The sequence below is a fragment of the Phycodurus eques genome, chromosome 15 (assembly GCF_024500275.1).
Source record: "Phycodurus eques isolate BA_2022a chromosome 15, UOR_Pequ_1.1, whole genome shotgun sequence".
Lineage (NCBI taxonomy): Eukaryota > Metazoa > Chordata > Actinopteri > Syngnathiformes > Syngnathidae > Phycodurus > Phycodurus eques.
In genome coordinates this window covers 4,089,018-4,115,020 of record NC_084539.1, presented here as the reverse complement: position 1 = coordinate 4,115,020, position 26,003 = coordinate 4,089,018, and the positions used below count along the sequence as shown (strand labels likewise).

General features: G+C 41.1%; 1 protein-coding gene across 4 annotated transcripts in view; it reads left to right on the top strand.

Annotated features, from left to right (window-relative positions):
- The window catches only part of whrna (whirlin a), a 203,115-nt gene that overhangs the window by 151,667 nt on the left and 25,445 nt on the right, over nucleotides 1-26,003 (top strand). For all 4 annotated transcript variants that reach the window (XM_061698026.1, XM_061698025.1, XM_061698024.1 and 1 more), the window contains 3 exons: nucleotides 15,108-15,320; nucleotides 20,436-20,657; nucleotides 25,735-25,809. In XM_061698026.1, the coding sequence (XP_061554010.1) occupies nucleotides 15,108-15,320; nucleotides 20,436-20,657; nucleotides 25,735-25,809 (510 nt within the window). The remainder of the gene's footprint in view (nucleotides 1-15,107; nucleotides 15,321-20,435; nucleotides 20,658-25,734; nucleotides 25,810-26,003) is intronic.

Sequence of the window (26,003 nt, the reverse complement as noted above, 5' to 3'; positions counted from 1 at the left end):
ATGTGGATATACATTTTGGTGTCGATTGGCACAGTTTTCACACATTAAGCTTTTTTACATTAAGCGTTTTAGACTGTCCCGATGACACGGGGACAAAAATGGGGGGAAAAAAATAAATAAATAAAAACACACACACAATAACATCAGCGCATGCACACAGAGCAGAATATTTATTTGAAAAACAGTAAATAATAATGAAATAATTAATGCTTTGTGTTTTGAGCAGTAGGGTAGTAGCAAATTAAGAGACTATTGCAAAATTATGATTGCAAAATTATTAGTTTCTCTGATTTGGCTATTCATATGAATATGTTGTTTTTTTTCTATAAACTAATATTGTCATTTCAAACATCTATTTGCAGAAAATCAAAAATGGTCAAAAGACCAAAAAAGTCCAGTGTTTTTTGTAACAGTGAGACCAATTACTTTACTTTTGGAGACTGAAAACATTTGTGTTTGACTTCAATAGAGGAGAATGTGCTAATAAGCGGTTTGCATCTCCTCGTGTAACCTCTGTACATTTGTTCATAAAGTCTTCTGTAAACAGTCGATTGTGATATCTTCACTCATGCCTTGTGGAGCTTGTTGATGATTTCACTATATGGTGTTTTGGGCCCTCTTGCTCACAATGTTTCTGTTCTGCTCTGTTTTTTTCTGAATCTACCCATTCCGCATATCGTACCTCGTATGTCCAAACTTGGTCAATTTCACAGTTTCAGAAATCTAAACAATTGGTCAGACCTCACATGGGTCTGTTATTTTTACAAATTATTGACCAACCTAAAGGGTTGAAATTGGATTGCTCTCTTTGATAATGTAATGTTAATGGATTTAGAAACATGCTGTTTTTTTTGGGTTTCCAGACAGGTGATGGTTTTGGAGATGCAAGGATTCTGTCTGATGCCAGCATTATGTTTCTTAGTACACCAGTGGTTTCATCCTTCTTCGGGACATTCCAAATGGTTGAGTTAGCGTTAGTCAATGATTATGCAATGTCTTTGATTGATTGTCCCTGTTCTCTCAGCTTCAAAATTGCTAGTTTTTTCACCTATTGACAGCTCTGTGGTTTTCATGTTGGTCAGGGCTGACCCGCTCATCGGGAGAGATTAGCAAATGCTTGGGTGCTGTTGCCGTTAGGTGGAGCCAAAAAAAATAAGGTAGAAATTCACATTAAAGTTACAGTAATTATATTAAAACTAATTATTACTATTAACTCTTAATTTCAAGTCAAAATGTTTTAACTTTAAGGAAAGGAAAATAGTTACATTTAAATTGACCAGTTCAGGGTGTACCCCGCCTCACGCCCGAAGATAGCTGGTATAGGCTCCAGCATGCCTGCGACCCTCGTCAGGAAAAGCGGTACAGAAAATGGATGGATAAACAATTAATTAAATAAGCAAGGAGGCTCCATGTAAAATAGTTTGACGTCGGTGTTCCTGCCAAGAGAATTAAAGCGACCCACCCAGCTGCTGATCATAGTAACTTGGATGTAAACAAACGCCACTAGCAAGTACAGAATGGCGCAAAGTGGCCTTACTTTTGGACGGAACACGTTGTCCAGGACTAAATTAACCACACAAGCTCGAACAGTAAGGCTCTGTTTTTAGATCAAGAGTCTCGTTAACGATGTTTGCTTGCTGTGATGAGCATGCGACATGCGTCATGTGCATTGAATTAACTCTCGAGTGTCTGCATTGCTTACTCTGGATTTCTAAATGTATGATGTCAGTTGCACTTAAAATAGTGTGGGATAAAGATAAAGGTAAGACTAAAATAATTCCTTGATTGAAGAATTAATCTGAATGAATCCAATTTTCTGTGAAATATATCTCAGAAACTAGCTTTAAACCGCATACACTCCTTGAAGTCTCGGCGCCCTTTGCACAATGGTCATTGCACCGGACTATTGCAATATTAGTCATTCGAACTGCTCTAAGTGCTAGAGGACTCTGCATCTTTTTGCAAAATTGTCACACAAAAAAAAAAAATGTACAGGCATTACCAGATAACTAGCAACCCTTTACTGCTCAGTGACTGTTGTTTTTTTTCTCAATGTCTTTATGTCTCAAAAGTGTTCTCTGTTAATTGACTGTCTGTTGTCGTACCAGAGCGGCTCCAACTACCAGAGACAAATTCCTTGTGTGTTTTTTGGACATACTTGGCAAATAAAGATGATTCTGATTCTGATTCTGATTCTTATCCATCCATCCATTATCTGAGCCGCTTCTCCTCACAAGGGTCGCGGGAGCACTGAAGCCTATCCTAGCTATCATTGGGCAGGAGGCGGGGTACACCCTGAACTGGTTGCCAGCCAATCGCAGGGCACATATAAACAAACAACCACTCGCACTCACATTCACACCTACGGGCAATTTAGAGTCTTCAATTAACCTACCATGCATGTTTTTGGGATGTGGGAGGAAACCGGAGTGCCCGGAGAAAACCACGCAGGCACGGGGAGAACATGAAACTCCACACAGGCGGGGCCGGGGATTAAACCTCAGAACTGTGAGGCAAACGCTCTAACCACCGTGCCGCCTTATTTTATTTTATTTTATTATTTATTAGCATTATTTAACTTTCACCACTTAAAATTGTATATTACACTAATGACACACAGGTACTGGCTGTTGTTAAAAGGACACTTCCTGTATTCACTTACTATTCCTGTGTGTTGCTACTCACCTGTCTTTAAAGCGCACAACCACGCAAATAAAAATAATACACAAATGAAAATATAACTAATAAATGTTTAAGGTACCCAAATTTAATAAATTAACCATTTATGTGGTACTCATAAAAATACTTGCAAATTCAAAATTTAAGTGGCTTTTCATTCTACTTCCGTTTTTTTTCCCTTGAATACAAGGAAAATGTCTTTGTGCTCATATGTAGAGTATATGTTTAGTTGTGTTATTTTTGTGTAATAAACAGGCGCGTTAAAACAAATATTACTACTTAGTTTCTTCAATTTCTTATTCATTTAAAAGGCCTGGTCCCATTAAATACTGCATATATTACCTGAAGAATACAATGAACACAACAAAACATAGCCAATTTCATTTTCTTTCTTCATATTCTTATTTGACATGCTGAAGTTTAAAGTAGCACTAAGCAGGCCCAAAAAAATGGCATGTAAATTAGATACACCGCAGAAAAGAGTAATGTTTACAAGCCTTCCAAATTAGAATGAATTAAAAAAAAAACACTAAGTATATAAAATCAGGTTTCAAAACTTGAATAATAAGGGCCACCTCTCAGCCCTTATTATTATATAATCATAAAAATAAGCTCACAAGTCAACTTTACCCTCGTTGTTGGTGACATAATGACAACAGCGGGACGGTAGGAGGAAGCCCAGGTAGTTAGTCAGCACTGGCCAATTAACTAGTAGCAAGTTACCCACGAAACCACGTTGTCGACGGTGAACGTTTACGAAACTATCCATCCAGCCATTTTCTGAGCCGCTTCTCCTCATTAGGGTCACGGGCGGGCTGGAGCCTATCACAGCTATCATCGGGCAGGAGGCGGGGTACACCCTGAACTGGTTGCCAGCCAATCGCAGGGCACATACAAACAAACAACCATTCGCACTCACATGCACACCTACAGGCAATTTAGAGTCTACAATTCATGCATGTTTTTGGGAGGCGATTGGACCCCGGTCCTAAGAACTGTGAGGCTGACGCTCTAACCAGTCGGCCACCGTGCCGCCGTTTACGAACCTATCCGTCGTAAAATGTGCACAGCAGAACTGGCTGGTGGCATTTAATGTTCAGCTCGCCATCTGCGTGTGTCTTTAAAAAGTAAATGGATTGCTTTTTCATTCCTCATTTTTGGGGAACTTAAGAAAACCTCACCGAGATGTTCTGTAAACAGGGGCATCCAGCGAAGACGCATTTTCGGGGTGTAGCCAACGTTAGCTTGCTAACTGCAAGCTGGAGTGGTAAATGGGCCTTTTTATGGAAGCTAAGCACAGCTAAGTCACAACTGAGCAACATAGCCAAACAAAATGACATCACTTTGTTCTTATATAGTGGGGGAGGGAACTCGCACTAGGTGTGTTTTAGCCCCGCCCACAAAATTAGGAAATCTCACCGATATCTGCTTAGGGGTCCCTTTAATTGTGTTCCCAGTGATTTTTGGTTACCATCAAGAAAACCATGGAAAATTGCTAGATATCGCCTGTTAAATTGAACAATTATGAACTATTTTTAGTGTCGTCATTATATTTGCATCAAATCATCTTTTCCATTGAAAAGAATGTAAATGCCATTAATCTATTCCAACCGTATCCACACAAAAATAAGAAAAAATGTTATGTGTATAGAAATGAGGGAAAAAATAGCCCTCCATAATATTGTACTTAATAAAAAAGCAGAGTAATTACATTCTTGAATTGAATTAAAATGAAGTAACCAGCTTTTGTCACGTGCGTCAATTGAATGGCCATTGTGCTGCTCTTTCTGGTGTGCCTGCCTTGGCCATCTAGAACAATCTATCCATCTGTCCGTCTTATACTGCCCATAAGACAGACGTACGGATATACTGTTTTGTTGATTGAGATGTGTGACCTCCTCTCAGCTCATTACTCCGCCACTAATATCAGTTGTTCTTCGCAGAGAATAAAAAATATGAGTAGTTCGATCATTTGTCTACATGTGTTGCTGGACCATTTGTGTTCAATCCGTTGCTTAAAGGGGGTGGACACCCTTACATACTAAAAAAAAAAAAAAACAAGGAAATCGCAAAACACATTAGTCAGATGTTCACTGAGCTTGAAGTCATAAATTATGCTGGTGTTGAGAAATCTCACATGATCTCATTGGTTCAGGTTTTTGTGCATTTTTGTCTTTACCTCTCAGACGGGCTCTAAGAGGTAAAGATGTGTCGCAGCAGGGCTGAAGGACTCGGCGGATAGTAGGGAGGGATTCACAGCGACGGTCCATAAAACAGACAATCCTCTGTTGGACCTCCACTGCTAACTGTCTGCATATCCTTACATTGTTCTATAATAGGGTGATTCGATTATCATTTGATCCTTCTTTCTTCCATGCTATATCGCTGTTTCATCATATCCGCTCAGCTGGTGCCTCTGTGATCATATCACATGTCCTTCCTTATGCCTGGCCCACTCCTCCCTTTGAGTGTCCTCTCTCCCTCCGTTCTGCAATCATAGCCCTGAGGCCAAAGCGCACGATAAGCTAATTAATTACAGATAGGTCACAAAGCAATACTCAGTCATTAATTCCGCTCTGACCCCATTTGTGCTTTGCTCAATACTAAATTACTGACACTAATAATCCCAGAAAAAAAACAGAATGATTATCAGCCAAGTGTAGTTTAATATAATTACTTTAATTGTAAACAAGGATGGTAACAGGATGTACAAAAGGACAGTAAAGGTGGTAGATAACAGATCAGATGACAAAGTGCATATTCATATAGCATTATAGTAGCGAAAGCAATATATAGCTTCAACAATAAAACGTAACATGAATTTACAGAAGCAATGAGATGTGAAAATAAACCCTTGTTATCGAAAAACTGCGGGTACATAAAGCCGAGGGATGAATGATTTTATTACAATACATGCAGTATATAATGCTTGCCGTGAACATTTTTAGATTTATATTCGTAAATTGACCCTAATATATTTAAACCAAATCAGTGTGTGGCACAAGGCCTCAAATGACGGTTGTACATCACGATACAATTAATTGGCCACAACATTAAGGCCACTTGCACAATCTAATGAGATAAAATACAAGTGCTGTGTCACATATTCTTCCTGTGATATGATGCGATATTAATGCTGAGTTTGTATTGGTACGGGCTGAGAGGAATTTATGTAAAATGTTTTATTGTGGTTATAGTTTGCAATGGTGTAGAACTGTACCGTCGTCTCACAAAGCCAAAAGGGGTCACTATATTGTGCAAGTGGTGAAAATAAAAAATACATAAATAGAAAATAAAAAGATTGAGAAGGTGGTCTTAATGTTGTAGCACCTCAGTGTACTATGAAGCTTTTGGACAATTATTTGGGCTGAGGTAAGTACTTGCTAATACAGCTTTCTTGCAGACTCATAACTTTGGCAGTTATGTTTAACTGTGAAATACTGTATGTATTTACTCTATGATATGATCTCTGGTCATTGTGACTAAGACTGCAGTATGTGAGTTCAGCATTAAAAATTGGCTTCCTATATTGCAATATCCATTATCATCCATCATCCACCATTACCTCTTTATTCTAAAATACACACTATTTTTATTTTAACGCTAGGCCGAACATTTGGTTTCTTTTTGTTTGTTTTTTGAAGGAGACCAAAAGTGTCACCAATTACAAACCCACCTTAAGAGATATGAAGAAAAAATATATATACATTTTAGTTTTGCTTGAATCTAATGCGTGCACATACTGTAAGCACCCAAATTTGTTTCCTGTCCCTGCATGTAGTTTCTTTCTATTGGCTTGTTAAAAGAGTTGTGGGAATTAATATTTAGAGAATGCATATCGTAGTAATGAATGACGTTCCTTGCCGTCATTTATTCGGTTGATGACGCTGTCAGCTATGTTTCACATGATAAGGCTGCTGCCATTATATAACTATGAACATTTTACCTCTTCAGGAACTAAAACGATACAACTAGAAAAAGTATCACAGTTTTTAACAAACATACGCAAACAATTTTTTCCCCTTTATGTCCTATGCGACCATGTTGCGGTTGAAGAGACATTTTGGGGTAAATAAGAGAAGAAAATTCTTAAATGGGAACTTCAGGTGTTAAAGCAGTTTAGAGAAAAGCATCATTCAGCAGCTTGCTTGAAAAAGTAAAATAGCAAATACATTGAAAAAATGTGTGCTTTGTTTTGTTTTTCTTTAAAAAAAAAGGCTAAAGTGCCATGTTTTTGGAGCACCAGATTAAAAATAGACATATAGTCTACAGAATTGTTTCACAAATACATCAAACGTACTTCCGGGTGGCATGACCTTTGCGACCTATCAGAGATGGATTGCTCTCCTTTGGAGCCTCTAGAAACCCCTTCTGTTATTTAACAACGGCAGAGCGGATGAGAAAACAGTAAAAGGCTTGATTAATTATTTTACTGTGTTAAATATCCGTCTAAAGAAAATGTTATGTTAGGTCTATTTCTTCTAAGCGAGACAGAATGGCAGCCATAATTTATATTTCAACTGATAAATTGATAGATGTGGTGAAGGTTCAGACACAGTTAACATGATCATTGAGGGGACTGGCTAATTAATCGACTTTTCTGTTGCTCGGACTAATGGCACAGATGTGCACTTTTAACAGTGAAATGGATAGTGTGCTGCCGTCTACTTGCTGCCTATCCAATTATTTTTCTCAAAATTGCCCAAAGACAACCCAACCAAACATTTTATAAAAATACCTGTGAGAAAAGGCCTTCTACCCGATGATGGAGGTTTGATTCCCAGTCTGTACCTTTCGAAATGACTACTATCTCTGTACAACAATTTACTACATCCACTCAATTTATCCTCCTCAACCACACGTTCCACTGGATTAATTTAGATTATTGTTGACAAAACAATTTACCTTTTGGCGTATATCTGGTGGTGGAACCCCACACAAGTTTTTGTCCTTAGTAGTTAATCACTTTTCTGCCAAACAAAAAGTACCCCGGTGCCTATTGTTTACAAACGTAATGAAATTGTCTATGGCAGGTGTGGCTCTATTATCCTCCTGCTGTGGCTCTCAGGTGATTTTAAGATTACTGGAAATGCAATGGCCCTATTAAATTGTGCTTAGAAGACGAACGTTCTTTCACTCCACAGAAATAGAAGGATACGTTGAACAATGTCAAGGAAAATCACTGCTTGCATCTTCCTTTGCTGGTATATATTACCAGGTAATCCATGGTGAATTTTCACGCATCCACCACAGAACTGACCGGGAGATCATTGTATTGGGCACAACCAACAGTCCCTATCTCTTCATTCTAAAACAAAGTGCAACATAATTATTAGCCCAACTTTTAAATAAGACACACATTTAACAAAGCACCGGTAACATAAACACATGGACCAAAAGGATTAGCGTTTTTAGAACGGCAAATGTTGCGCAATGCACTGCGCAAAGCATTCTGGGAACTAAACAGCTTCACCGCTACTCATTATTATAGCCGCCGATGTGTGACTATAGACATGCGCAATAGGTAGATACGGCACACCACTTTGAGTTGCATGTCGACAGCAACGCTTAGCTAGTGGGGGCGCATTCCGTGTGTGGACGGCACACAAAACAAAATGACATGGATGCCTGCACATTATGCTGAATACAGTTGCACAAAAAGGCCTACAATCAAAACGAGGGAACTGGGATGACCTTTCATAGATTTGAATATTTTTGGGCCTTTTTTCCAGTGTTTTGTATTAATAGCATTTTGATGTTGACGAAAAAGTAAACCTCATGAAAATTGGTTGAGAAATGAGCAAGTTATGATTTATTTTCAATATACATGCATTGCCTTTGATGGGAACGTTGCCGCCACCACAAAGGCACGTTACTTAGCCAGGCCGCTACACCGCGCTGGCATAGCTAGTCTTCTATTTATATCTGTAATAAATAATTCTCATTCTGATTCTGATCTGTGTGCGACACATGGTGCTGTATATTCAAAGCATTGCACACGTAGTTTCACAGATGACAGCTTACAATCTTGTGAAGCTGAAGGCGACGTCCTACTGCCCTGATGTACCGCTGCTGTACACTAAGGTTCAGGAGCAAAAAATCGCATTAACTAGGTAAAATATATATTTGAATCGCCTATTATTTTGCAAATGTGTTTTACGTTGTTTAGTGAAATAGTCCTTTCTAAAGGCTTCTTGATACTTGCGCGGCCGGCGACCGCGCTGACATCAATCATCGTAGTTTGCCTTTGTACTCGAGCGCAACCCATGCGCACAGTTTTGAAAATGTACTACAGTTCACTTCCAAGTCGGGGGTGTCGCTACGGCTGGTATTGGCTAGGACACCACAGTTTCCTCAGCATTTTTTTGGCCATTTCCGGTAGCCATTTTTACTTCCCTTTCAGTAACAAGGAAAAAAGCAACAACAATGGCTACCGTGGAACAGTGTCTGCTAGAACAAATGGACCTAAATGACCAGATGATACGTTTAATGATGCTGCAAAATCGATCAAGAAGGCTGGGGCGTCAGTGGTATGTGGAACCAAGGGGAAGGCTGAGTATGTCATCACAGCATGTGACTAAAACGGACCAATCACGAGAGATGAGCTCCGCGGCGTTCAACATGCAGCGACAATTTTTGCCGTGTGCGCGTCAAGCTACGCAGAGGGGCCGCGTGGGCCAATTCGTCGGCCACTTGATGCAATGCGGGCGTTGTCGGCCGCTCGACCGCGGGAGTTCAAAATGTTTTTGTTTCGCGCAGAAATTAAATTTTGCGTTCCTGCGTACAGGTAAAACAACAATAACGATATATGCAATATTCTCCTCACTTTGGATTTCAAAGGATCTTTGTGGCTCCTGACATTTTTTTGTTGTTTTTTTTTCTGTGGGAGACAGGCCAAATGGCTTTTTGAGTATGTAAGGGTGTCCACCCGTCATCTATGGGTTAGTCTGTTGAAGTTGGTGGTGAGGCCAGTGTAGTAAGTAGCTGTGGCCCACGCTGCTGTTTTAAGGTCTGATGGCGGTGGGCATAAAGGAGCGCCTTGAAGCGTACATTCATTTTGATGTGCTTCAAAGTACTTCAATTAAGGACTTGTTGTTGCTGTACACGTAGTTTCTGAAACGAAAAACTGAAACTATTTGAAATTCCAATCTACGTTTGTATTAATTTAGTAAAAGTGATGTCTGTCTAATCACTTGCCTGCACTCCTTAAAATTAAAACTAAATGATCTTGTATCTCAATACCATAGCCATGTAACCAATCACAGACAGCAAAGATGCATGGTTCGACATACTGTCATCTAACCAAAATCATTTAGACAGGTCATTCCTCCATTGTGTATTAATTCATCAGAATCAGAATCAGAATCATCTTTATTTGCCAAGTATGTCCAAAACACACAAGGAATTTGTCTCCGGTAGTTGGAGCCGCTCTAGTACAACAGACAGTCAATTTACAGAACACTTTGGGGACATAAGGACATTGACAAAAAACAATTGTGCAAAAAGATGCAGAGTCCTCTAGCACTTAGAGCAGTTCGAATGACTAATATTGCAATAGACCGGTGCGATTCGGGTTCATTGTCTCTAACTTAAAATTCCGGTCAGCTCGAAAAATTATTCTGCTGTTTATAATTGAATCCTCTCTGCACGAACGATTAAAGACGTTATATTGATATACGGCAACTGTCTTTTTCCTTGACGAAGACTGAGGCTCGTCAAGGAGCAGGAAACAGGATGTGACTTCAAGGTCCACATTCTCATTTTAAGGCACTCTCATTAGTCTGTCTGATGGAAGCACATTATAGCTTGCACTGTGATTAAATCAGAACAGTCCCTGTGGGCAATAAAAACATGAATTACTGTGCGCCGCTGCTCCCGTGATGTCATAAAGATGTGTATTTATTTGACATATTTGTTTAGCAGACCTGCCCCCCCAAAATACTTATATATGCTTTAAAGTCTTGTATGTTTGCATCTTTGATGGCAGAGGTGTTTCTGTAGATCATCTAAACAATGAGCATTCTCTCTGCGGTGTAGCCTTTGCGATTTAGTAACATGATTTTTGGTGTATGTTTGGTTTTTTTTTTTTTTTTTTTTTTTTTTTTTTTTTAAATATGTGTCACTGTCTCCATTGCAGTGATGCAGTGTTAGACAGCTAAGACAAGTGAAGCAACATTTAAAAGGCAGCAGGCATTTTCTGAGCAGAAAGTACATGAATGCTGTGAAAGAAATACGATATAATGCTATTTTTATTAAAATCTATATTTTTGAGTAATCTTATTAAGATTTTACCTGTATTTGTCTTTAATTGTAGCGAATAGTTCATTGTGTTGTAGTCTCTTGTCGATTGATTTGCTTGAAAGCAAATATTGCAGGCTGCCCTTTACATTCCAGAAGCTCAATTGAGCAAGGTTAGTCATCCCATTTAATGTCTGCTTGGTGTTGCAAATATGGTCCCTGACTACAATGTGGGCCTCTTCAGCCAGGCATCTCTGCCAGCTATTGGCCTGTTATTCTGCATACAGCCATTAGATGAGCCATTGTGAGCTATATTTAGCTATACTAGATTCAGTGGAAATGTTGTGTAAAGTGCAGGATTGGTTGTGTGATTCAACACTGAAAAAAATATAAGGAACAATAACTTATTACTTGGTTAAATACACTTTATTCTTGCTCTTGTATTGTGCAGGTCCTATCTGGGTCAGTGTTGATCCGGCTTTATCGGATTTTCTCTTTTATCGATTGGAGGTTGACTGTTGGGGATTGTTGTTTACTACGACAATAGAAACCGCCAGCTTCTCTGGCATTTGAAGATCCCAACTATAGAATGACCACACAGATTGGAGAAGTCTCCAGTTTCTGGATGTCCATTAACTGTAAAATGTGCTCTTGCATGGAAAGTCCTCCCAAGCGGACCATCATTACTGCAGTTGAATAGCGACCAATTTTATGAGCTCCTTCAAGTGCCAATCTGCATCATAATAAGAGACACACTGGTTGCTCAAATGCCTTGTGTGGTCCCGAGCATTCACTCACTGAAGCCCTTGAGTTAGGAAACAGACGCATGGACACGACAGGAAGGATTTCTGGACGTTAGCGTCCCGTGGTTAGGATTCAGGAAATGTATCGCCAGAGTTCACCTTGGTCATTAAAGAGTTGCTATCTCTACCCAGACATTTGAATGGGCACTTCGCTTAATGTAGACTGATGATAGAAGATGAGGAGAAGGCAGAGAGAAGTAACTGGGAGTCTGATTCTCCCTCATGTTTCTGATTGGTACTAATATAAGACCTCACACCCCGCCGTTACAGCTGATTGTCTGGTACATTGAGGCACTTTTTTTGTGGCCATTAGCACCCATATTACTTAGCCTTTACGCGATCAGGATGTTTGGGGCCGATCATTGACCAGCGAATTTAAAAAAACGATAACCAATCACCGATTCGATCACAAGATGGAGAAATGTGTCTATTTAAATGACCTGTTTATTTACTTTATATACTTGTGTAATTAATTGCTCCAAAAAATATATTTACAAAAAATAATGTATCTTTGTTCCTCTATTTATGCCAGTGAGGGATAGTGACAGACAGAACAAATGCATGGTCTTCTAATAGATGGTAGGAAGTAAATACAGTAATTAATGTATCCACTTTTTGTGACATTTTAGTTTGTTGGTGTGCCGTGAGATTTTTCAATTGTAAAATATATTCCTTGGCTCCATAAAGGTTGGAAATCACTGCTCTAATCAGATCGTGTATTCTAATCAGTCAGGTCAAACCAACATTACAAAATGACAGAAATAATGGGTGGTAACTTACTGTAATTAAATGACTGTATTTTTAATTAAATGACTTCACCCACACCAAAACTTTAGAGCATGATGCGACAGAACGGCAGCATGTCCAACCGTTCGTGATACCGCTAGCTTGCTAGGCACATAACATTTTATTGCCTGCTTGCAAGCCATATCGTATTAAAAGTAAGGGAACATACGTACCTCAAGCAAGCCTTTAACGAACGTCCTTTCCTGAGCACCGGTGACCACCAACACACGTTTTTCTCCATTTTGTCCTCATAATACTGTCGCCGCCCTCCACTCTTGTTGTCGTTGACACGGTAACGAGTGTATCCGGTCGCATTTGAGTTGACAAGATAAAGCCCAATGATCGTAAAAAAACGGGATCGGTCATATCGGAATACAAGATTTAATTTTAGTAGTCTGAAATAGCAAATTTGTCTTGTAGTTTGATCCGGGCATTACATGTTGTCTGTCTCAGACGTGTTGTCTGGTCCAGACCGCCGACATATTGTTATTTTTTTTTTTTAAATAACTTTATTGGCCGTCAGATATTTCCAATACTACGTCAAAAGACATGCGACAAGGCTAAAAATAAACCAGCTTTTGGATTCAAATATACTGTGCACACGGCGACGCGGAGTAAATGTCTTTTGCGGAGCTGATCAATGACGTCATTGATCGGATCGGCGAATTATGACATTAAAGCCGATCAGCATAAAATCCTAATTATCGGCCGATACCGATAAACCCGATAAAATCAGTGTAAAGTCTAATATTACTGTACAGTACAAATTTCATGTTTTGTACTGGCCTAAAACGTGCAGTACAATACGTAGTTATTGTCAATAAATATAAAAAAGCTTGAAAAGTTTCAAAATATATCCCAACTTACCGCTGGTGTGCTTGATGTAGACATTGATGATGTACTCATCATAGGCGAGCTGTGAGGAATAAATGCTTCCTAGTTCCAACTCTGTTGTCATAGATGAACGGCTTGACGATAAAAAAACTTACTGTTCCAAAAATAGCATGTTACAGACTCCAGAGACTTGCTTGTCGTATTCCTTTTTTCGTTAATGCCACAGCTAGCTACCGTATGTGAGCACTCTCTGTGGCGCAGAGCACAATGCTAGATATGCTACTTTAATAGATGAACTCCTGCCATCATGGCAGCCACGTAGAAATGTTGCCACATTCAACATGGCCACCACATAAGCACATCTGTTAGTTGGATCTAGTCATATTGGCTATCTATGACCCGGGGACACGTGTCTTCCCAGTCTCTGCCTGTATTGTGCCACAGCACCGGTTAAACAGCGGCCAATTCTGGAACTACAGACTTTGTCATCGCCAGTTTAAGTGACAAATGAAAACTATTTTTGGACACATTGTTTGGTCCTGACAGTCCGTTTGATCCCTTATATCAGGGTCCATTTTATCGAGATTCCACTGTACGCCCATTCACAGATTGTTAATTTGAAACTATCCTCTGTTATTTGCTGACAAACTGACCGATTTGCAGTTTTTGTCCTTGTGTCAAAAGCCAGGCCTATAAAAAATAATATTTCTTTGGCGCCATCTTGTGGCTTCTTGGTACCAAGGAACTAAGTTGACGTTAAGGGAGGAACTTCATTATGTCAAGCAAGTACATCATAAACCTGATTGTGGGAATGCATCACTTCCTTGCTCATCATTATTCGTGGCAGACCTCTTGTACTAATCCCTACAAATAGTGGGGCAACATTGTACAGTTCTACATCACTGCAAACTAAACTGAATGCTTGACATTCAACATTTACACTTTGAAATCAGAACAGACAAGAGGCAGATGCCACAATTAATAATGGCTGCTTCTCTGTTACTATAGTGACAGTGTCACCTCTGTGATTGACAGGTAAGCTAGTTGGCATGGCAAGAATAGCTATGTCGTGGGAAAAAAATAGGTTCTGCCCACATGTCTGAACAGCACTGATTCTGTCCTGCTGTAAACTTCAATTTTAGCACTGCACGATGACAGTGGATGATGTGGATTTATACATATGATAAGCGATGACTGACGGGTTCTTCATTTTATGTGGGAGTAATTTATGATCTTGCTCTTTTTCTGTCCACACTGATGAGTTCCCTGTCTTTGTTTCCCCTTTAACACCCTCCTTATCCCTGTGGTTTTAGCCTTCTTGCCCCCCAAGCCTTTTTGTCTTTGTCTCTTTTTCCTACAACCAGCACCACCTTCTTTAAAAGCATTTACTGCGGTCAAGCAACAAGCTGCCATCTTCTGTCTTCATCCTTTCATCATCTCTCATGCTCATCTTGGCTGCCCTGGCCTCACAATCCTATCCATCACATCCCCTTCAATGGCCATCTTTTATCCTTATTCCTCATACCACTTCAATCATTATCCTCACAGCTTTTTTTCCCCAACCCTTTTGCCGCTACCTTCCACTTCCTCTCAACTTGTTGGTCTCACTCTCATTGTTCCTCTCAGTTTGTCCAGAAAATCATGTAATACTCTCTTGTAAAGGTTACTTTTCCTCCAGCTCAACTACTGTAAATAAAACAAAATGAATTGTATTATAGTTGTATTTAATTGTGTGATGATAAATCGGCTATTTGTGTATCTTTTCAGTCTGGTTTTTATAAGGGTATGGCCGGATCTCAGGTGACCTTATCTAGCCTGGTGAACCAGTCCAGAGCTATGCTAGAAGAGCAAGCCCGTCACCTTCTGACTGAGTCGGAGCGGCAAACTATGGGCTACTACTTGGAAGAGTACCGGGACGGGCATATTGGCGTGGAGCAGCTGGTCATGGCGTTATTCGAGCTGCTCAACACAAATGCAAAGGTGAGAGACAAAGGAGCCAAAGAAAGGATAAAAAGATAAAGTTAAAAAAAACACGAAGGTCCATGCGGCAGAGCAGGTTATTTGTTGTTTGTTTTTGTTTCATTATGTGAATCTTTGGAGATTTCTGCAGGGGTTGTGTGTTGATACCCAGTTCTGTTTTGCTTTTCCTTCCACTACTTTTTTGTCAGTATTATAAATAAACAAGAAAACAAAGGCTCAAGTAAAGCTTTTTCTGATGCCTTGTACTATATTAAGAACTACAACGTCTGACACTTTTTACAGTTTCAAGTTTTTTTTCTGAACTGAAGAAAATGTTGGCAGAATCAATGGTAGGTTAAAAAAAATGGGTCACAATCAAATTTGTTAGTCAGTACTTGTCTTTGTTAAGATTTTAAGGGCAGTTGTTCACTGTTAACATTGTAACACATTGTATGATCACTGAATGACACACATATATTGACAATCACACTAATCAATAATCGAAAAGGGATTTTTAATTTACTGAAGAAATGTTATTATTTAATAACATATTCTGCGTTTGCATTTCTATTGTTAGTGATGCAGAACAATGGAATGTGTGCAGGAATGTATGAGTGACGGGAGCTGATATGACTGTAAATTGAAAGATGGCACAGTAACCAGCGTTATGAGCAGATTAGTGTGCCTGTATGATATATACTGGTAGTGCAGTGATTTAGTGGTTAGGATGTTTGCCTCACATTTAACGCCTGGCTTCGAATCTTGGCTCAAGTCCTCCTGTGTGGGCTTTGCATCAAACCTTCAATTATACATCCTGTATAGTCCTCATATTGTCATTACAGCTTTATCCATACCAGGGGTGTCAAACTCATTTTAGTTTCCGGGCCACGTTCAGCCCAATTTGATCTCAAGTGAGCTCGACTAGTATATATGAGGCTTAATAAGCTATGAATAATTAATGCAGCCCTATGGGGGGCACAAGTCAGTGCAAACTGTAGGCCGGTCCCAAGCCCGGATAAATGCAGAGGGTTGCGTCAGGAAGGGCATCCGGCTTAAAACCTTTCCAAACAAATATGAGCGTTCATCCAAAGAATTCCATACCGGATCGGTCGTGGCCCGGGTTAACAACGTCCGCCAACGGCGGCGTCAACCTGCAGGGCGCCGTTAGAAATTCAGCTACTGTGGGTCGAAGTCAAAGAAGAAGAAGAGGTGGAAAGCGGGTTTTTCGGCTGAAAGAGAAGAGGAAAGCACATAGCCTAGAACTGAATGTGGGGACTTTGAATGTTGGGACTATGACAGGAAAATCTCGGGAGTTGGTTGACATGATGATTAAGAGAAAGGTTGATATATTGTGTGTCCAGGAGACCAGGTGGAAAGGCAGTAAGGCTAGAAGTTTAGGGGCAGGGTTTAAATTATTTTACCATGGTGTAGATGGGAAGAGAAATGGAGTCGGGGTTATTTTAAAAGAAGAGTTGGCTAAGAATGTCTTGGGTATCAGATCGAGTGATGAGGCTGAAACTTGAAATTGAGGGTGTTGTGTGTAAAGTGATTAGTGGCTATGCCCCACAGGTAAGATGCGACCTAGAGGTGAAATAGAAATTCTGGAAGGAGTTAGACGAAGTAGTTCTGAGCATCCCAGACAGAGAGAGAGTCGTAATTGGTGCAGATTGTAATGGACATGTTGGTGAAGGTAATAGGGGTGATGAAGAAGTGATGGGTAAGTACGGCATCCAGGAAAGGAACTTGGAGGGACAGATGGTGGTAGACTTTGCAACAAGGATGCAAATGGCTGTAGTGAACACTTTTTTCCAGAAGAGGCACGAACATAGGGTGACCTACAAGAGCGGAGGTAGAAGCACGTAGGTGGATGACATCTTGTGCAGACGATGTAATCTGAAGGAGGTTACCAACTGTAAGGTAGTGGTAGGGGAGAGTGTGGCTACAGAGCATAGGATGTTGGTGTGTAAAATGACTCTGGTGGTGGGGAGGAAGATTAGGAAGACAAAGGCAGGGAAGAGAACCATGTGGTGGAAGCTGAGACAGGACGAGTGTTGTGCAGCTTTACGGGAAGAGGTGAGACAGGCTCTCGGTGGACAGGAGGAGCTTTCAGAAGACTGGACCACTGCAGCCAAGATGATCAGAGAGGCAGGCAGGAGAGTACTTGGTGTATCTTCTGGCAGGAAAGGAGAGAAGGAGACTTGGTGGTGGAACCTCACAGTACAGGAAATCATACAAGGAAAAAGGTTAGCTAAAGTGGGACACTGAGAGGACCGAGGAGAGGCGAAATGAATACATTGAGATGCGACACAGGGCAAAGGTAGAGGTGGCAAAGTCCAAACAAGAGGCATATGATGACATGTATGGCAGGTTGGACACTAAATAAGGAGAAAAGGATCTATACAGGCTGGCCAGACAGAGGGATAGAGATGGGAAGGATGTGCAGCAGGTTAGGGTGATTAAGGATAGAGATGGAAATATGTTGACTGGTGCCAGCAGTGTGCTTGCTAGATGGAAAGAATACTTCGATGAGTTGACGAATGAGGAAAATGAGAGAGAAGGGAGAGTAGAAGAGGCAAGTGTGGTGGACCAGGAAGTGGCAATGATTAGTAAGGGGGGAGTTAGAAAGGCATTAAAGAGGATGAAAAATGGAAAGGCAGTTGGTCCTGAGGACATTCCTGTGACATTCTTGGAGAGGTGACTGTGGAGTTTTTGACCAGCTTGTTCAATAGAATTCTAGCGGGTGAGAAGATGCCTGACGAATGGAGGAAAAGTGTACTGGTGCCCATTTTTAAGAACAAAGGTGATGTGCAGAGCTGTGGGAGCTATAGAGGAATAAAGTTCATGAACCACACAATGAAATTAAGGGAAAGAGTCGTGGAGGCTAGACTCAGGACAGAAGTGAGTATTTGTGAGCAACAATATGGTTTCATGCCTAGAAAAAGTACCACAGATGCATTATTTGCCTTGAGGATGTTGATAGAAAAGTACAGAGAAGGTCAGAAGGAGCTACATTGTGTCTTTGTAGATCTAGAGAAAGCCTATGACAGAGTATCCAGAGAGGAACTGTGGTACTGCATGCGGAGGTCTGGAGTGGCAGAGAAGAATAATACAGGACCTGTACGAGGGCAGCAGAACAGAGGTGAGGTGTGCTGTAGGTGTGACAGACGAATTTAAGGTGGAGGTGGGACTGCATCAGGGATCAGCTCTGAGCCCCTTGCTGTTTGCAGTGGTGATGGATAGGATGACAGATGAGGTTAGACTGGAATCCCCGTGGACCATGATGTTTGCGGATGACATTGTGATCTGCAGTGAAAGCAGGGAGCAGTTGGAGGAACAGTTAGAAAGATTGAGGCATGGACTGGAAAGTAGAGGAATGAAGATTAGCCGAAGTAAAACAGAATATATGTGCATGAATGAGAGGGGTGGTGGGGGAAGAGTGAGGCTACAGGGAGAAGAGATAGCAAGGGTGTAGGACTTTAAATACTTGGGGTCAACCGTCCAGAGCAATGGTGAGTGTGGTCAGGAAGTGAAGAAACGGGTCCAAGCAGGTTGGAACGGGTGGAGGAAGGTGTCAGGTGTGTTATGTGACAGAAGAGTCTCTGCTAGGGTGAAAGGCAACGTTTATAAAACAGTGGTGAGGCCAGCCATGATGTACGGATTAGAGACAGTGGCACTGAAGAGATGACGGGAAGCAGAGTTGGAGGTGGCGGAAATGAAGATGTTGAGGTTCGGTCTCGGAGTGACCAGGTTGGATAAAATTAGAAATGAGCTCATCAGAGGGACAGCCAAGATTCGATGTTTTGGAGACAAAGTTAGAGAGAGCAGACTTGGATGGTTTGGACACGTCCAGAGGAGAAATAGTGAGTATATTGGTTGAAGGATGATGAGGATGGAGCTGCCAGGCAAGAGAGCTAAAGGAAGACCAAAAAGAAGGTTGATGGATGTCGTGAGGGAAGACATGAGGGCAGTTGGTGTTCAAGAGGAGGATGCAGGAGATGGGCTTACATGGAAAAGGATGACGCGCTGTGGCGACCCTTAACGGGACAGGCTGAAAGGAAAGGAAGAAGAATAAGCTATGAATAATTATTCCAAAATGTTCCCATTGTTTTGGTGCAAATAATTACAAGTACATTTGGATTATTCATTGATTATTATCTTGTTGCATATCATATGATTAATCAGAATTCTTTAAACAAAAACGATTACAATTTCAACAGAATAGGGAATTCGTTTTTTTTTTTGTTTTTTTTTTTCATTTACACGTGCAACCTACAGATCAAGGTGGATCTATATACTGTATGTACCATTTATAAAACAACTCTGTTAAACTGTAGAAGTTATTTTAAATTCACATAAATTTCCACAGCCATCTGGAAATCTTGACCTCAACTGACTCATCGTACCATCCATATTTAACTGGTAACTATTCAGTGTATAGTTGTCCGCCTAAATTGTAAATGTATACAAAAAAATATGTACAAGTTGTGGCAGTGAAAGAAAAAAAACATAAAAAGGGTTCTACCAAACATATCTTGTCAACTGAAGTTGTTGACTGACATTTTGTAATATTCAGTGGCTTAAAATATCGAGGTTTTCACAGAACTGTAGTGCAAAGGTGCTCCAGCATTTTATATGAAAATAGGCTTGCTCTGCTCCTGAAACTTGGCATCTTTTAGCCTTCACAAGTGCCTCAATATCAGGCGCCAAATCAGAATGTCATTTAAGTCATCAGTTCTCTCTCCGATGGATACAGTTCGCAACAACAGTTACTTAAATTGAAAAACTGCAGTGAATGTGTTCTCTATCAAGCAGGAGACTGGAAGTCGAAACCTACGCTACTAAAATACATGACGACGGTTCAATAAGTTAGAGGTCTATTTTTCTAGAAATATAGGTGAGATTCAGAATTGTACAACTTCAGCTTCCAAAGAACAACATACACTACTCCCAAAAAGGGGCATTTTAGGACCAGAAAGCAGAATAGCGTTTTGTGAGTAGTGTACAAGTGATAAACTAGTGTTCCATTATGTGGCATGTGCATGTTTCAATTACAGTATTTTTTCTTTTCTTTTTTCTATAGATCCCCTAAAGACTTTTAATTGCAGATTTACATCTACCATCATTGTCTTCCCACAGTTCTCTCTGCTGTCAGAAGTGCGAGGCCTGGTCATCCCGCAGGACCTGGAGCGTTTTGATGGACTTGTGTTACGCCGTGAAATTCAGGCTCTCAAAGCAAGACAGGGCACAGCAGGAGCGCCTACACTCCAACCGGATTCTCTCTCCGTGGTGTCATACCCTGACACTCTGACCTCGTCTTCAGCCAGCTTCATGACTAACACCACTTTGAGCTCCGCCCGGGTACGTGGTACTGCTGAATAAAACAGTGTGAAGTAGATGACAAGGCACAATATCTCTATGGTGTGTGTGTGTGTGTGTGTGTGTTGGGGGCATTTGGCAATGTCATGTCTTGCTACTTTCCTTTTGTAATGGCAAATATTGATACAGTTTGAAAAAGGATGTGTTTTGATTCTACTGCTATAACCCTCTAATCTCCCCCTACCCCTGGTAGGAAAGGCTACTCTGGCTGATAGATATGATGGAGGTAGGAGTAACTTTTGAAAATGATGAAGCATCAACCCACACATGCTGGATACACAGTGGGAGAAGGGCTTGTTCAATTCCCTGTGGGCAGATGTGTACTAGATACCATGAAAAAAGAAAAAAATCAAAACAGGCTGTCCTCTTTGTTCATTATATTTTCTCCCAGACAAATAAGGGGTTCAAGTTAACATCAACTGGACAATTGTCTTCCATTTCGCTCCCGTAAAAGGATTTTTAATGTCTCAATTGTGTGCATTTTATCTGTTAGGACTGCCTTCCATGATTCCTCATGTTGTTCTCAACATGAGACAGCACAATACATTCTTGTATTGTAAACCGATTAGATGGATTTATTTTCCACTCTTCATTTCTATTACGATCTGATGCACTTTCCATTGCAAAGATATGGCTTGCAAATTCTTCCTGTGGGTACCTATATATAATTGTTGCATTTGGTTCTGCAGTGATATTTTTTTATGCCGTGTTTTGGTCTCTGTGTTATTTTCTTTCCACAGTGGAAACTCCAAATTCCAGGTCAGGTTTGCGGAGAACATTTCGGGAGAACATATTGCTTATGAGTCAAACTTGTGTTGTTAGTTGTGCCGCATCAGAAGGGTGCCATTGATAGCTCAGAGGAAACGTTTGCTCATGACCGAAAATTTTATTTGAAATGCTGCAATATTGTAGTGACGTACAAGTGAAATACATCCATTTTCTGTACTGCTTCTCCTCACTAGGGTGGCGGGCGTGCTTGAGAAGCGGGGTACACCCTCAATCAATCGCATTAATTATAATAATATAAAATAAGGTTGGGGATTCAAATACGGGCTCCAACCTATCTGTGTGGAGTTTTTAGGTATATTCACTTTGCCCTTGCGTTGTTTTTCTCTGAGTACTCCGGCTTCCTCCCAGATTTAAAAAATATGTAGGTTCGGTTAATTGAAGACTAAATTGTCCATAGGTGTAAATATGAGTCTGAATGCTTGTTTGTCTGTATATGCGATGGGCTGGCGAGCAGTCCAGGGTGAACCCCAACTCTCGCCCAGAGTCAGCTGGGACAGGCTCCAGCTTAAGCAACCTTAAAGAGGACAGGCAGTTTCGGAAATGGATGGATAGTTCCAACAGCATTTTATTTCTATCCATTTTCCATGCCCCTTCTCCTCACTAAGGTCGCGGGCGTGCTGGAGCCTATCTCAACTGACTCTGGGCGAGAGGGGTTTTCTCCGGGCATGCGTGGGTTTTCTCCGGGCACTCCGGTTTCCTCCCACCTCCCAAAAGCATGCATTAATTGGAGACACTAAATTGCCCGTAAGTGTGAATGTGAGTGCGAATGGTTGTTTGTTTTTATGTGCCCTGCGATTGGCTGGCAACCAGTTCAGGGTGTACAACGCCTCCTGCCCAATGATAGCTGGGATAGGCTCCAGCACGCCCGCGACCCTAGTGAGGAAAAGCGGCTCAGAAAATGGATGGGAGGAAACTGGAGTACCTGTCGAAAACCACACAGAGGAGGCCGGCTTTGAACTGGGTCCTGAGAACTGTGAGGCAGATGTGCTAACCAGTCGTCTCCCGTGCCGCCCATTTTATTTCTAAATCGAGATAAATTTGCCCCAAGTGGAGGAGTTCAAATATCTTGGGGTCTTGTTCACGAGTGAGGGAAGAATGGAATGGGAGCTCGACAGGCGGACCGGTGCAGCGTCTGCAGTGATACGGACTTTGTATCGGTCCGTTGTGGTGAAGAAGGAGCTAAGCCGAAAGGCGAAGCTCTCGATTTACCGGTCGGTCTACGTTCCTACCCTCGTCTATGATCAATAGCTGTGGGTCGTGACCGAAAGAACAAGATCCCGGATACAAGCGGCCGAAATGAATTTCCTCCGCAGGGTGTCTGGGCTGTCCCTTAGAGATAGAATGAGAAGTTCGATCATCCGGGAGGGGCTCAGAGTAGAGCCGTTGCTCCTCCGCATTGAGAGGAGCCAGATGAGGTGGCTCGGGGATCTGTTTAGGGTGCCTCCTGAACGCCTCCTTGGTGAAGTGTTCCGGGCACGTCCCACCGGGAGGAGACCCCGGGGTCAACCCAGGACACGCTGGAGAGATACGTCTCTCGGCTTGTCTGGGAACGCCTCGGGAGCCCCTCGGAAGAGCTAGAGGAAGTGGCTGGGGAGAGGGAAGTCTGGGCTTCCCTGCTGAGGCCTGCTGCCCCCGCGACCCGACTTTCTTTCCTTTGTGTTCTTAGAAGTTTACAGTGTACAAAGGATACTGTCTAAATAATACTCATTAAAATGGACCCACAAAAAGAAATTCAATTACAATACATACCGTATGCCACAGCACTAGTTGTTCAGTGTTTTTTTTATTTTTTATTAACAGACTCAACCAGCTCAACCGAAAACACATTTTTAAAATCCTCTACGGCATTTTTGGATTTACAATTTGTCAAATGTATGGATCGACTCAAGGCTCTTCAAGAATAAAGTCACGGATTGTGTAGTTCACTCGCCCGACAGCGTGAGTTCAGTTCCCACTCAGTGAATGTGTGAAAGTGATTGTGAATGGGTATCTGTATCTTTACTGTATGTACCCTTTGATTGATGGGGACCAGTCCAGGGTGTAATTGCTTTTTGCCTGAAGTCAGCTAGCATAGGTTCCAGCCCGCCACTGCGAACATAAGCTGTATAGTGAATGGATTGGAGGGCAGTATAGAGAGAAAACAAAGACTGCCAACTGTAAGAAATAAAACCAGGTAGAAACTTGTAGGTGAAGTAACACAAATGTGGCCTATCACAAAATATGCATTAATAGGGTGTGCTCTTGAGCAGATCTGAATACCCATCCGAATGTTTCAATATTTGCAGATTTGATTTAAAAAGTTAATTAAAATATAATACATAATTAGAGATATCCACATTAATTATAGTGACAATTGGTCTAAAAAAATTTTAAGCAATGTGACGCTTTTTTTACATTAAGCGTGCACTGTCCCAACATGGGGATTAAAAAACAAACAAAACAAAAAAAAAACAAATAAACGAAATACAGAATTCCGTCAGTGCCTGCACACAGAGCAGAACATTTATTTGACAGGCCTATTAAACTACGGTTAATACTTCATGTTTTAGCATCTGGATAGCAGCAGATTGATGGTGTGCATTATATAGTACATGGGTAGAAATGTTGTCCTGATTGTTGGGGTCGATTTTGTCGGTGCGGGTTCCACTTGGGAGCCTATTATACACAAGAAATGACAGTTGTTGTTTAAGCCGTAGGGTTTAAAACTGGGGGGAAGTTGCGGTTTAGTGCATATTTTATCGTCACAGGACTCAAGATGATGTTTTATGTATTGTATCGATTGTATTCTGTCTGATCAATTCATTGAAGGAAGGTGTTTTTTGACCTGCATGTAAGAGCGTTTGCATTTGTTTTCCCTCTGCCAAAGTAGTTGTTAACCCGGACCAGAAATGAATTATACAGAGCCTGCTGGAGGGGTTTAGTGAAAAACATTCACTTGTTGAGATGCATGTGAAAACATTTGCCCTGGCAGAATTCAGCAAATTCTTAATATTTATTGAAATAATGTAAAATTCTCAGTACACCAATTTGTCAGGTGCTTTTGTTCCTTAGCAGAAATTATACAGGACATTAACATTAGTCCTTAGCCTGCAGTTGTTAACCTTCGGTCTCACACTGTTTATTATATTGTCTTCTTCTGCGTTGATTGATATTTGCATCCAGTCTACAGACCCTACTGTTGGAAAAAAGTTGTTTTAGCCAGTGGTCGTCATGCGAGTGAGGGTTAATTGCATCCGAATAGACAAAATGATCTTGATAGAAATAAGCATCTGCTTTTTTTGTGTATTTATGTGCATGTATTTCCACGTGGACATTGCTATTAATTCTCATTGTGTGTTGGTTTGAGTTGCTTTTGACCAATGGGTAATGACTATATGCTATACAAAAGATTAGAGTGCTAGGCAGCAAGACAGTAAAGACTGACATTTTTAAACCAGATGCAATTCCAGGCACACAATCAACTACTGCACATTCCAATGCAGACACACACATAGTGGGCTAGTGGCATGCATTTGCAACTTGAAGAATACTGTTCTCAGACTGACGTTTGCATTGCATGTTTATGTAAATGGGCAGACTGATGTACAGTCCCACAAAAAAAACAAAAACGTTTTGTGACTGCAGTGGCTCTTAAGGGTGAAAAAAGGATTAGCACCCAGACAGACCCTGGGAGCGCTTTTGGTCATTCCTCAGGTGATGGCAACCCATTGTACACCACCGGGTGAACGGACTGATAATTTCTAATACGTCATTTTGAGGTAGCATACACACAGACTCTTCAAAAGCATGGTCCCTTTCAGATCACCCCATCTTTTCAATGGAATTGTGTGTAAGTGCTCCCAGCGAGTCATTAAGCAGAATTGATGGGGCTTCTGTTTTGGTTTTGTGGCAGAGTTAAATGAAGGGCAGCATTTTTCTGAACTCAGCTTGTCTCTAAATTTGCTCAGAGCTTGCAAATGACTTCTTCCTCACCTGGGATGTTGGACCGAGATATAAACGCGCACATGCTCTGGTGCAGAGCATGTGTGCGTTTGTGTGTGTGTCTGTGTGTGTGTGTGTGTGTGTGTGTGTGTGTGTGCAAATGTAAGCATGTCTTTTGAAAGCTCTTATCACTTCTTGTAAATCTAATTTTCCATTTGTTTCGGGATAAATGCACACTTGTTTGTAACATCTGCTCACAGGTTGTTCCCTCTTTTCTCGTTTGACTCTTTTCCGATTGACTTCTGTATTTCTTCTTCGCCCTCATCCATTTCTGTCGTACATCTTTTAGGACGACAGTGTGGTGGATATTAATCAGCAGGATCCCTTGGAAAGTCTGAACACACTGCTGGCTGACATCTCTCTGGTGAGCCCTGCAGCCTGGCACACACAAACACTGGTTTGGTCCGATAAACATGGAAATGGTACAAGGGAGAAAGGGAAAAGGAGTCAAAGACAGCATTTTTAAAATGGAAGTGATGCAATGGTAAGAATGGATGAGGCTCACCGAAAATCTGACCTGCAGGGTTTTGTACAGTTTCTTTTGTTGGAGCGTAACAA